This window comes from Loxodonta africana, chromosome 20 (assembly GCF_030014295.1).
Source record: "Loxodonta africana isolate mLoxAfr1 chromosome 20, mLoxAfr1.hap2, whole genome shotgun sequence".
Lineage (NCBI taxonomy): Eukaryota > Metazoa > Chordata > Mammalia > Proboscidea > Elephantidae > Loxodonta > Loxodonta africana.
In genome coordinates, this window is record NC_087361.1 from 13,160,854 (window position 1) to 13,174,380 (window position 13,527).

Sequence of the window (13,527 nt, forward strand, 5' to 3'; positions counted from 1 at the left end):
GATATAATGTGAGTTTATTATCTAGACTAACTAAAAAACTTGGACAAGTTATACAACTCAAAGAGCAAGAGATAGAATAAGCTCAAAATCAAGCCAATCCAAGAAGGATTTAGAGGAATTTATAAGTGACTAATCCATTTTAAAGCTCTGAAGAAAAGTAAGATTATGTGAGGTACTGCCCTAAATTTTGAACACTGGCATCATGAAAAGTAGTCAAGCTCTTCCACAAAAGCTTCCTTGATACTTGGGACCTGATACTAGTTGGAGGAATCATAGGTCTAACCCAGCATAGATTCTCATGCCTAAACAGAGGTGTTTGTAAAACCCATACCATTCAGAGTGCCCATTTCACATGTTTGTGTAGAAGATCCATATTTTCCTGCTGGAATTTTTGGAAAAGTTAAATTCTCATACTCGCTTTCTTCACAGAAATTAACTGTAATGGAAAGGAAAAAAAAAATTCATTCTAAGTGTACTTTTCCTTTTCAAATTTGAAACCAGATCAAAGTTAAAAGTTCAGAATCTACCTAGTGTAATTTAAAAAGTGATAGAAGGTCTATGTAACCCAGTGGACTGCCAGGACTTTCATACTTTCCTATCTAGTTAAGATAACTGAGATTAGAGATTTTTTTTTTTAGTAGGTTAGACAACAGGTTAGAAAGGAAAAAAAAAAAAAAAAAAGCATAATATATAACTGGATAGAGGTGGGACCTGAGCACTAGCTCATCATCCAAGGATTATTTGGGATCTTGAGAATTAAAGATCTTGGAGTGGCAAGGGGCATCATGAGAATGTGGTTCAAAGAAAAAACTGAAGTCATTGGGTGCCTGTGATGTGCCCACTACTAGGAGCGCCTGAAATGAAAGGAGTGGGGCTTCAGTGTTGGGAAGCACACTTCAGATCAATAAGTGGCTTTGAATTTTGATTCTAAGACACCATTGATTAGATTCAAACCACAGAGTTAGTAACAACTTTTCAAGGAAAAAGGAGCCCTGGTAGCGCAGTAGTTAAAGCAATTAACTGCTAACCGAAAGGTCAGCGGTTAGAAACCCTCAGTGGCTCCATGGTAGAAAGATGTGGCAGTCTGCTTCCACAGAGCTTTACAGCCTTGGAAACCCCATGGTGTCACAATGATGGCATTGGCTTTTTTGTTGTTTCAAGGAAAAAGGGAAAAAACACAAATAAAGACAAAAACTTATGTAAGTATATACACTTTGATAAGAAGCTAGATCTTGATTTCAGAAAAGTTAAATATGTTAAAATTTTGATGTTTGAATTGGGATAACATGTCATATCACTAACTGAAAGGATCTATCGGACTCATCTCATGTAGGCACTGCAGCCAGAAAAAAAAAAATGCAACTGTGGGTTTACAGAGAAACTTGGTATTTGGAGACAGACTTGGTGTATTGAATGTCCAGGTTTATAGCCCAGGAAGGCAACTCAGTAATTCAATAAAAATCAATAAAATGTATTTATGGAACTGATCGACATATTTTTAAGTTATTACCATTATGGCTATTGTTACTGTAATTGTTTACGGAGGCTTCCAGAAACTTTACTTCTGACATTATTAACACAAGAGTCACCCAAACCTCACACTCTGGTATTATTCCAAGTGACTTACTGATTGTACATCTCAGACCTTTCCATTCTTCTGTACAAATACATCTGCCATTTTCCCAGGTTCCACCGTGCCTGCAGAACTCTGTTGGGATGGTTGATGGGGGAGAAAATGTTCCTAAAGCAGCAATAAATAACAAAATACTTTATGAAATAGCTGGTTATAGTTTCTCCATTCAGGGTTGTAGCCATTTAGTCTCTGTATGTAAAACCATTCCTTTGAATACCATTGTTGAAAAATAACCTCTGCAATACCATCATCAACAAAAATATGCACTGAAAATATGTACAGGGTATGGAATGCTTGTTAGATGTTATGTATTTTTTTTTTTAAGTGTATTTGAGAGACCCAAAACCTTGACCAAGAAGATTAGAATCACTTTAGTGAAACAGGAGATTATACAGATTAGATAGATAAATGACGATAGATTAATAGATAGACAAACCAAATCAACATAGAGACTTGTAAGTGCTATAAGATTTCAAAGGAGAGATGTTGTGGACAGGGCTAACATAGCCAGAGAAGACTTTCCAGAAGGTGTGCTATTTGAATTAGGTTTTAATATTAAATCTAGAAAAGCTAGGTAAAAATTGGTGACCCAAATTGCAGGATACAAAGTGCAATATTAAAAAAAAAAAAAAAGTAAAGTATTGATGTGTCCAAGTAACAGTGAAAAATTTAACATATCAGGAGCATTGATTCCCTGTGGCGTAACAGCAAGACATGGACTGCATTATGAGGAGCTTTTCTGACCAAGCTAAGATTTAATCCTGTGTTACCCTACAGAAGTCTTAAAACAGGGGACTGGCATAATCAGTAATGTTTCTTAGGAGAATACTTCAGGCAGAGGGGAAGTGACTGAAGCTACAAAGGAATATATAATAAGTATAAGCATGTTATACTTATATGAATGAAATGTGAAAGTAGGCATAAAAGAAGAAGGATCAGTAGTTGGAAAATATGGTCTTGGTGATGAAAATGACGCCAGAGATCTCATGATAGAATTTTGCAAGACCGATGACTTATTCCTCACAAATACCTTTTTTCAACAACGTAAATGGTGCCTATACACTTGGACCTTGCTGAATGGAATACACATATTCAATAGAATCAGCCAGGGGCCTACTGCAGAACAGACCAGTTGCTCATATGCAAGTTCAACTCAAAGCTGAAGAAAATTAAAACAAGTTTACAAGAGACAAAGTACAACCTGGAGTATATCCCATCTGAATTTAGAGATCATCTCAAGAATAGATTTGATTCATTGAACACTAATGACTGAAACCAGATGGGTTATGGGGTGATATCAAGGACATCATACATTGTAAAAATGGCTTGTGGGTGGTACCTGACCTCCTCTAACTTCACAAGGGAGAGGGAGAATCAAGATCAACAACCCAAGGCTGATTTCTGTAAGGCGGAGGTCAGACATGCGTCCTTCCTCCAACATCTTTACCAATTCTGACACCAACCACCCTTCCCACAGCACTCTCTACTTATCTGCTGGGTTTGATAATTCATTGCAACAGCCACACTGAACTCACAGACAATACTCACCATTATGGGGTTTATTAGGGTTACAATTTAGGCTCAGGAACACTCAGGATACAGTTCTTCTATCAGGACAGCCTTTTCCCGGCCATGCTGGCAGGAACGTCTCTCCCCGGCAGTGAGCTTTCTCTCCCCACGGGCTTGGAAGCCCACCACACTGTCTTCCACCACCCTGTCTTCTGCTGCCAGGTCTCTGCTACCACCACTTCTAACTGTATTCAGGGTTGCAGCTTACTCTCTCTCAGTCTCCTTCTTTCAGAAGCTTCTCAGTGCAGGAATCCCAGGTCCAAAGGATGTGCTGGCTCCTGGATGGTCTTCCTTGGTGGTGATGGTATCTCCTCCTTCCACCTCTTGGGTGGTTCATCTCAAACCCAGAGGGATGGCAAAACTGACCAATCCCATTGGTGGACCACAATTACTCTATCACACAGTCCTTCCCAATCATGTGGGTAGGAGTTACAAGACCATGGCAAGAAAGTCCACACAAAATGTGATCCATCACATTGCATACATGCAGAAAGCAAAATTTCATTAAGAAAACAGGAAAAAAAGAAAAGACCAAAGTGAATGTCAGAAGAGACTCTGAAACTTGTTCTTGAAATTTAAGTAGCTAAAGCAAACAGAAGAAATGATGAAGAAAAAAGCTGAACAGAAGATTTCGAAGGGTGGCTCAAGAAGGCAAAGTGTTGTGATGAAATGTGGAAGGGAGACAGGGCCAAGATGGCGGAGTAGTCAGATGCTTCCAGTGATCCTTCTTACAACAAAGGCCCCAAAAAAACAAGTGAAACGATTCTATATATGACAAGGTAGGAGCCCTGGATATCAAAGGCAAAGCTAGAAAATGGAATGAATGGCAGGGGAGTGAGAGGTGGTTCAGAAGTGGCAAGGAGTTGTCAGACCTGACTCAGTGGGAACCCTCAGGCATGATCCCCTGGAGTGACCGCGGCAGGGCTGGCAGTAGCATTCTGGACATAGTTACCTCAGGGAGAGTCAGCAAGCCACACAGCCTACTCACATGTCCTGAACCAGAGAAGAACGGCACTCTCGGCAAAAGCTAAGCATTTTTGTTTATTTTACCATGCCTCAGCCCCCAAGCGGGCTTCAGAAGCTGTCAATTTCCCTGGGCCTGAGATAGATTCTGCTGTGCATTTTGAGCCATTCTCCCAGCCTTGGAGAAGGAATAAATTAACAACTAGGGGAAAAGATAATCTGCCAGCTGCATGAAGCTGGAGAGCTCAGGACAGAAGCAGCTTCTGTCCAAGCACAGACGGCCCATAGACTTTGAATACCTTTCACCCCTGCATAGACCTGTGTGGGCCCGTTTCAGGAGAATAGGCCCTTGTTGGCAGGTTGCAACTGTTTCAGCTATGCAATGGAGAGGTGGGTTTTTTATTTTTGACACCACTTTGCCTGTTAAACAGGGTCCTCACCTACCCATATCAGGGGCCTAAGGACTAGTGGTTCCACCCACATCACCTAGCCACCTGTGACTGGGGTCCAAGGATAAGTGCTACCTCCCAGTCCTAACAACCAAAAACATTGGGTGCCCATGGTCTGGTTGCAGAAGACATCCACCTGTGCACCCTATGAAACAGGGACACGCCTTCCTCACAGACACTCAGGGGACACTTGTCAGTTCCCTGCCTTGTTCAGAATGTGACCCCCTGCTGCAACCAGATACCTGTGCCTACACCAATCACCCCTGCCCCTCTAAGACTGTAGGACAGAGCCTGTAACACACACTTGATGACCAACTACCTGGACACCTGGGCTGAATCCATACAAGAAAAGTGAATGGACTTTTAGGCTCATATACCTGGTAACAGCTCTAGCCATCTGGTGACAGGATGTTAGAGCTTCAAAGGTGAAAATAATCAAGCTACCTCACTCAAGCAGCCTATTTGGGCATATCAAAACAAAACAAAGCAAGAAGCTAGGATACTGTAAGCAAACATAAAGTAAACTAATACAATAACATACAGATGGCTCGGAGACAACACTCAATATAAAATCGCATAAAGAAGCAGACCATATTGCTTCAACAAGCTCTCAAAACAAAGAATCAAGGAATCTTCTGGATGAAGGTGTCTTCCTGGAATTACCAGTTGCAGAATACAAAAGATTAATATACACAACTCTTCAAGACATCTGGAACAAGATCAGGAAGGAGACCAGGCAATACACAGACCAAACCAAGGAACACATAGATAAAGCAGTTGAAGAAATTAAAGAGGTTATTCAACAACATAATGAAAAATTTAAAAGGCCACAAGAATCCATAGAGAGACAACAGTCAGGAATTCAGAATATTAACAATAAAATTACAGAATTAGACAACTCAATAGAAAGCCAGAGGAGCAGAACTGAGGAAGTGGAAGGCAGAATTAGTAAGACTGAAATTAAAACACTTGGCACCAATATATTTGAAGAAACCTTAGGAATCATGTGGGACTCTATCAAGAGAAATAACCTATGAGTGATTGGAGTACCAGAATAGGGAGGGATAACAGAAAATACAGAGAGAATTGTTGATGATTTTTTGCCAGAAAACTTCCCTGATATCGTGAAAAATAAGAATATATCTATCCAAGACACTCATAGAACTCCACATAAGGTAGATCTCAAAATAAAGTCACCAAGACATATTATAATCAAACTTGCCAAAACCAAAGTTATAGAGAGAATTTTAAGAGCAGCTAGGGATAAACAAAAAGTCACCTACAAAGGAGAGGCGATAAGAATAAGCTCAGACTACTCGGCATAAACCATGCAGGCAAGAAGGCAATAGGATGACTTATAGAAAGCATTGAAGGAAAAAAAATGCCAGCCAAGAATCGTATGTCCAGCAAAACTGTCTGTCAAATATGCAGGTGAAATTAGGACATTTCCAGATAAACATAAGTTTAGGGAATTTGTAAAAATGAAACCAAAACTAGAAGAAATACTAAAGGGAGTAGTCTAGTTAGAAAATCAATAATACCAGATATCAACCCAAGACTAGAACACAGGACAGAGCAACCAGATGCCAACCCAGATAGGGAAATCACAAAAATAAATTAAGATTAAAAAATGCTCAAACAGAGAAACAGAGATGTAATTCTGTAAATGAAGACAACATTAAAACAATAAAGGGGGACTAAACAATGTAGCCACAGATCTTTCATATGGACAGGAAGTCAAGGCGATATAAAGAAATAAAAGTTGGGTTTAAACTTATAAAAATAGGGGTAAATATTAAGTTAACCACAAAGGAGTCTAACAATCCTACTCATCAAGATAACATAAAAGAAAAATAAAGACTCACCAAAAAACAAAATCAACACAATGAATAAGAGGAAAAGAAATATATAAAGATAAACTACTCAGCACAAAAAATTAAGTGGGAAAAAGAAACTGTCAACAACATACACACAAAAAAGACATCAAAACGACAGCACTAAACTCATACTTATCCATAATTATGCTGATTGTAAATAGGCTAAATGGACCAATGAAGAGACAGGGTGGCAGAATGGATTTAAAAAAAAAAAAAACAAACATGATTTGTCTATATGCCTCCTACAAGAGATACCTTTTAGACTTACAGACACAAACAAACTAAAGCTCAAAGGATGGAAAAAAATATATATCAAGCAAACAACAATCAAAAAACAGCAGGAGTGGTAATATTAATTTCTGACAAAATAGACTTTAAATTTAGACCCACCACAAAGAATAAGGAAGGACACTATATAATGATTAAAGGGATAATATACCAGGAGGATATAACCATATTAAATATTTATGCTCCCAATGACAGGGCAGCAAGATACCTAAAACAAACTCTAACAGCATTGAAAAGTGAGATAGTTAACTCCACAATTATAGCAGGAGACTTCAACACACCACTTTTGGTGAAGGACAGGATATCCATAAAGAAGCTCAATAAAGACATGGAACATCAACCAACTTGCCCTCAGACATATACAGAACTCTCCACCCAACAGCGGCCAAGTGTACTTCCTTTATCTGCACACACTGAGCATTCTTGAGAACGGACCACATATTAGGTCATAAAGCAAGCCTTAACAGAATCCAAAATATTACAAAGCATCTTCTCTGAACATAAGGCCAAAAAAGTAGAAATCAATAACAGAAAAAGCAAGGAAAAGAAATCAAATACTTGAAAACTGAACAATACCCTGCTCAAAAATGACTAGGTTATAGAAGACATTAAGGATGGAATAAAGAAATTCATAGAATCCAACGAGAATGAAAACACTTCCTATCAGAACCTTTGGGACACAGCAAAAGCAGTGCTCAGAGGTCAATTTATATCCATAAATGCACACATACAAAAAGAAGAAAGGGCCAAAATCAAAGAATTATTCCTACAACTTGAACAAATAGAAACAGTTCAATAAAAGAAACCCTCAGGCACCAGAAGAAAGCAAATAATAAAAATTAGAGTAGAATTAAATGAAACAGAGAACAGAAAAACAATTGAAAGAGTCAAGTCCAAAAGCTGGTTCTTTGAAAAAATTGATAAACCATTGGCCAAACTGACAAAAGAAAAACGGGAGAGGAAGCAAATAACCCGAATAAGAAATGAGATGGTCAATACCACAACAGACCCAACTGAAACTAAAAGAATCAGACTACTATGAAAAATTGTACTCTAACACATTTGAAAATCTAGAAGAAATGGATGAATTTCTAGAAACATACTACCTACCTAAACTAATACAAACACAGGTTGAACAACTAAATAAACTCATAACAAAAGAAGAGATTGAAAAGGTAATTTGAAAACTCCCAACAAAAAAAAAGCCCTGGCCTGGACGGCTTCACTGGAGAGTTCTACCAAACTTTCAGGGAAAAGTTAACATCACTATTACAAAAATCAGTTGGATTCCTCTACATCAACAAAGAGAACGTTGAAGAGGAAATCACCAAATCGATACTGTTTACAGTACCACCCAAGAAGATAAAATACTTTCAAATAAATCTAACCAGAGACATAAAATACCTATACAAAGAAAATTATAAGACACTACAGCAAGAAACCAAAAGAGACCTACATAAGTGGAAAAACATAACTTGCTCTTGGATAGGAAGACTTAACATTGTAAAAATGTCTATTCTACCCAAAGCAATCTAGAGATACAATGTAATTCTGATCCAAATTCCAATGACATTTTTTCATGAGATGGGGAAACAAATCACCAACTTCATACGGAAGGGAAAGAGGCCCCAGATAAGTAAAGCATTACTGAAAAAGAAGAACAAAATGGGAGGCCTTACGCCACCTGGTTTTAGAACCTATTATACCATCACAGTAGTCAAAACACCTGGTACTAGTACAACAGATACATAGACCAAAGGAACAGAATTGAGAATCCAGACATAAATCCATCCACATATGAGCAGCTGATATTTGACAAAGGCCCAAAGCCAGTTAAATGGGGAAAAGACAGTCTCTTTAACAAATGGTGCTGACATAACTGGATATCCATCTGCAAAAAAATGAAACAAGACCCATACCTTACACCATGCACAAAAACTAACTCAAAATGGATCGAAGACCTAAATGTAAAATCTAAAACGATAAAAATCATGGAAGAAAAAATACAGTCAATGCTAGGAGCCCTGATATATGGCATAAACAGTATAAAAAATATTATTAACAGTGTACAACATTAGAAGAGAAACTAGATAACTGGGACCCCCTAAAAATCAAATACCTATGCTCATCCAAAGACTTCACCAAAAGAGTAAAAAGATTATATACAGATTGGGAAAAAGTTTTTAGCTCTGACATTTCTGATCAAAGTCTGATCTCTAAAATCTACATGATACTTCAAAAACTCAACAACAAAAAAGACAAATAACCCAAGTAAAAAATCATTAAAGATATGAACAGGCACTTCACCAAAGAAGACTTTCAGATAGCTAACAGATACAAGAGGAAATGCTCACGATCGTTAGCCATTAGAGAAATGCAAATCGAAACTATTTAATGAGATTCCTTTGCACACCAACAAGGCTGGCATTAATCCAAAAAACACAAAATAAGAAATGTTGGAGAAATGTTTGAATGTCTGCCTCTTGATCCATGTACAGATTCCTCATGAGCACAATTACGTGTTCCAGAATTCCCATTCTTCACAATGTTATCCATAATTTGTTATAATCCACACATTTGATTGCCTTTGCATAGTCAATAAAACGCAGATAAACACCTTTCTGGTATTCTCTGCTTTTGGCCAGGATCCATCTCACATCAGCAATGATATCCCTTTCTCCAAGTCCTCTTCTAAATCCGGCTTGAATTTCTGGCAGTTCCCTGTTGATATACTGCTGCAGCCACTTTTGAATGATTTTCTCAAAATTTTGCTGGCATGTGATATTAATGATATTGTTCAATAATTTCCACACTCAGTTGGATCACCTTTCTTGGGAACAGGCATAAATATGGATCTCTTCCAGTCTGGCAGCCAGGTAGCTGTCTTCCAAATTTCTTGGCAAACATGAGTGAGCACTTCCAGTGTTGCATCCATTTGTTGAAACATCTCAGCAGAGAGGTTGTGGAGAGACTGGAACACTTATATGCTCCTGGTATGAATGTAAAATGGTACAACTACTTTGGAAATAGATTTGGTGCTTCCTTAAAAGCTAGAAATAGAATTACCATAAAAATAAAAAAAAAATTTTTTTAATATGATCCAGTAATCCCACCCCTTGGAATATATCCTAGAGAATTAAGAGCCTTTCCACAACAGATATATGTACACCCATGTTCATTGCAGCACTGTTTACAACAGCAAAAAGATGGAAGCAACCAAGGTGCCCATCGATGGATGAATGGATAAATAAATTATGGTGAATTCACACAATGGAATACTACACATCCATAAAGAACAATGATGAATCCGTGAAACATTTCATAACATGGAGGAATCTGGAAGGCATTATGCTGAGTGAAATTAGTCAGTGGCCAAAAGGCAAATATTGTATGAGACCAATATTATAAGAACTCAAGAAATAGTTTAAACAGCAAATAAATATTCTTTGTTGGTTAGGAGAGTCGGGCAGGAGGGAAAGAGAGGGGTATTCACTGATTAGATGGTAGACAAGAACTATTTTGGGTGAAGGAAAAGACAACACACAATATAATAGAGATCAGCATGACTGGCCTGAACCCAAAGCAGTTTCCTGAATAAACCAAACACTTCAAAGGCCAGCGTGGCAGGGGTGGGGCTTTGGGGACCATGTTTTCAGGGGACTTGTAGATCAAGTGGCATAATAAAATCTATTACGAAAACATTCTGCATCCCACTTTGGAGAGTGGTGTCTGGGGTCTTAAATGTTAGCAAGCGGCCATCTAAGATGCATCAATTGGGCACAACCTGCCTGGAGCAAAGGACAGTGAAGAACATCAAAGACACAAGGTAATTATGAGCCCAAAGGACAGAAAGGGCCACATAAACCAGAGACTACATCAGCCTGAGACCAGAAGAACTAGATGGTGCCTGGCTACAACTGATGACTGCCCTGACAGGGAACACAACAGAGAACCCGCGAGCGAGTGGGAGAGCAGTTGGATGCAGACCTCAAATTCTTGTAAAAAGACCAGACTTAATGGTGTAACTGAGACAATAAGAACCCCAGAGGTCATGGTCCCCAGAAGTTCCATTAGCCCAAGACAGGAATCATTCCCAAAGCCAACTCTTCAGACAGGGCTTGGACTGGAGTATAAAATACAAAATGATACTGGTAAGGAGTGAGCTTCTTGGATCAAGTAGACACATGAGACTATGTAGGCAGCTCCTGTCTGGAGGGGCGATGAGAAACCAGAGGGGGACAGAAGCTGGCTGAATGGACACGGAAATACAGGGTGGCGAGAAGGAGTGTGCTGTCTCATTAGGGGGAGAGCAACTAGGAGTATGTAACAAGGTGTATATAAGATTTTGTGTGCGAGACTGACTTGATTTGTAATCTTTCACTTAAAGCACAATAAAAATTAAAAAAAAAAAAAAAGTATTATACACCATGTCCTAGTGGGGTTTATCCCAGGAATGTGAATTTGGTTCAGTGTATGAAAATCCATCACTATAATAAAGAATATTAATAGAATAAATGGCCAGAATCACATGATCATCTCAGAAGATGCAGAAAAAACATTGGACCAAATCCAAAATAAAACGAACAATAAACTAGGATTAAAAGGGAACTTCCATAACCTGATGAAGGCCGTCTATGAAAAGCCCACAGCTAACATCATACTTAATGATAAAAGAACTGAAACCTTTCTTTCTAAGATCAGGAAGAAGACATGGATGTGAACTCTCAAAACTTTTGTTCAACATTGTACCTGAGGTTCCAGCCAGGGAAATTAGGCAAGGGAAAGAAATAAAGTATATACATATTTGAAAAGAAGAAGTAAAAATAACTATTTGCAAATAACATGATGCATAAGCACAGAAGAAAAAGATAAATTGAACTTCAGCAAAATTAGAATTTTTCTTTGTCAAAGAACATGACAAATAATGTGAAAAAATAATGTGGGACAAAATATTTGAAAATCATATATCTGATAAGGGTTTAATACCTTGAGTAAATAGACTCTTACAACTCAACAATAAAAAAAGAAAAAAAAAACCCAACTGAAAAGTGGGCAGGGGGTTTGAATAGACATTTCTCCAAAAAAGATATATAAATGGCCAATAAGCACATGAGAAAATGTTCATTAGGCAAATACAAATTAAAATCACAACGAGACACCACTTCACACCCACTAGAATGGCTATAATCAACAAACAGAAAATAACAAGTGCTGGAGAGGATGTGGCTGAGCTGATGGAATATAAAATGGTGCTGCCCCTGTAAAAAGGATTTTGGCGATTCCTTAAGAAGCTAAACATAGAGTTACCATATAACCCAGAATTTCCACTCCTAGGTACATACCCAAAAGAATTGAAAGCGTGTATTCACCCCAAAACTCGTATATGAATGTTCATAACAGCATTATTCATAATAACAAAAATATAAAAATAACACGTATGTCCACAAAGTGATAACAGATAAACAAAAGGTGGTATATCCATGCAATGGAATATTATTCAGCCATAAAGAAGAAATTTTTTTTTTTTAAAGAAGCAGCACTGATATATGCTACAGCATGGATGAATGTGGAAGGCATTATACTAAGTGAGAGAAGTCAGACACAAAGGCCACAAATGGTATGATTCCATTTATATGAAATCTCCAGAATAGGCAAATCCAAAGAGACAAAAAGTAGATAAATGGTTTCTAATATCTGGGCCCCCACACATGTGCCAGTTTGTTGTACTGTGGGGGCTTGCGTGTTGCTGTGGCGGACAGGTTTCAGCCAAGCTTCCAGACTAAAACAGACTAGAAAGAAGGACTTGGCAGTCTACTTCTGAAAAAATTGGCCAGCGAAAACCTTATGAATAGCAGCAGAATGCTGTCTGATATAGTGCCAAAAGATGAGCCCCTCGTGTTGGAAGGCTCTCAAAATACACTGGGGAAAAGTTGCCTTCTCAAAATAAAGTCAAACTTAATGATATGGATAGAGTCAAGCTTTAGAGACCTTCATTTGCTGATGAGGCATGACTCAAAATGAGAAGAAACAGCTGCAAATATCCATTAATAACAGGAATGTGGAATGTATGAAGTATGAATCTAGGAAAATTGGAAGTTGTCGAAAGTGAAATGGAACACATAAAAATCAATATCCTAGCAATCAGTGAGCTGAAATGGACTGGTATTGGCCATTTTGAATCAGATAATCGTATGGTATACTATGCTGGGAATGACAAATTGAAAAGGAATGGCATTGCATTCATCATTAAAAAGAACATTTCAAGATCTATCCTGAATTACAACACTGTCAGTGATAGGATAATATCCATATGCCCACAAGGAAGACGCCAGAAGGATGAACAAGACTGTCTTGGAAGAAATACAGCCAGAGTGCTCCTTGGAAGTGAGGATGACGAGACCTCGTCTCACATACTTTCGATATGTTTTCATGAGGGACCAGTTCCTGGAGAAGGACATCATACTTGGTAGAGCGTCAATGCAAAAGAGGAAGACCCTCAGTGAGATGGATTGACACAATGGCTGTAACAATGAGCTCAAACATAACAATGATTATGAGGATGGAACAGGACTGGGCAGTGATTCATTTTGTTGTACATACAGTTGCCATGAGTCAGAAACAATGTCTTAAGGCTTCAGGTGTTATGCCAGTAGCTCAGGTCCAGCTTTCTCACTTTAGACAGGATGGAGGCCATGCTTTCTGCCCCCATGGGTGCATTGAAGCCACAACCACCGGCCTCTAGGGCTTA

The 13,527-nt window shown here is 38.4% G+C and overlaps 1 protein-coding gene across 1 annotated transcript in view; it reads right to left on the reverse strand.

Moving 5' to 3' along the window:
- Window positions 1-13,527, reverse strand: part of ADGRG7 (adhesion G protein-coupled receptor G7) — an 89,115-nt gene that overhangs the window by 64,863 nt on the left and 10,725 nt on the right. The window contains exons 2-3 of the mRNA XM_010598622.3: window positions 1,628-1,741; window positions 332-436 (exon numbers count right to left, since the gene is read on the reverse strand). Of these exons, the coding sequence (XP_010596924.1) occupies window positions 332-436; window positions 1,628-1,741 (219 nt within the window). The remainder of the gene's footprint in view (window positions 1-331; window positions 437-1,627; window positions 1,742-13,527) is intronic.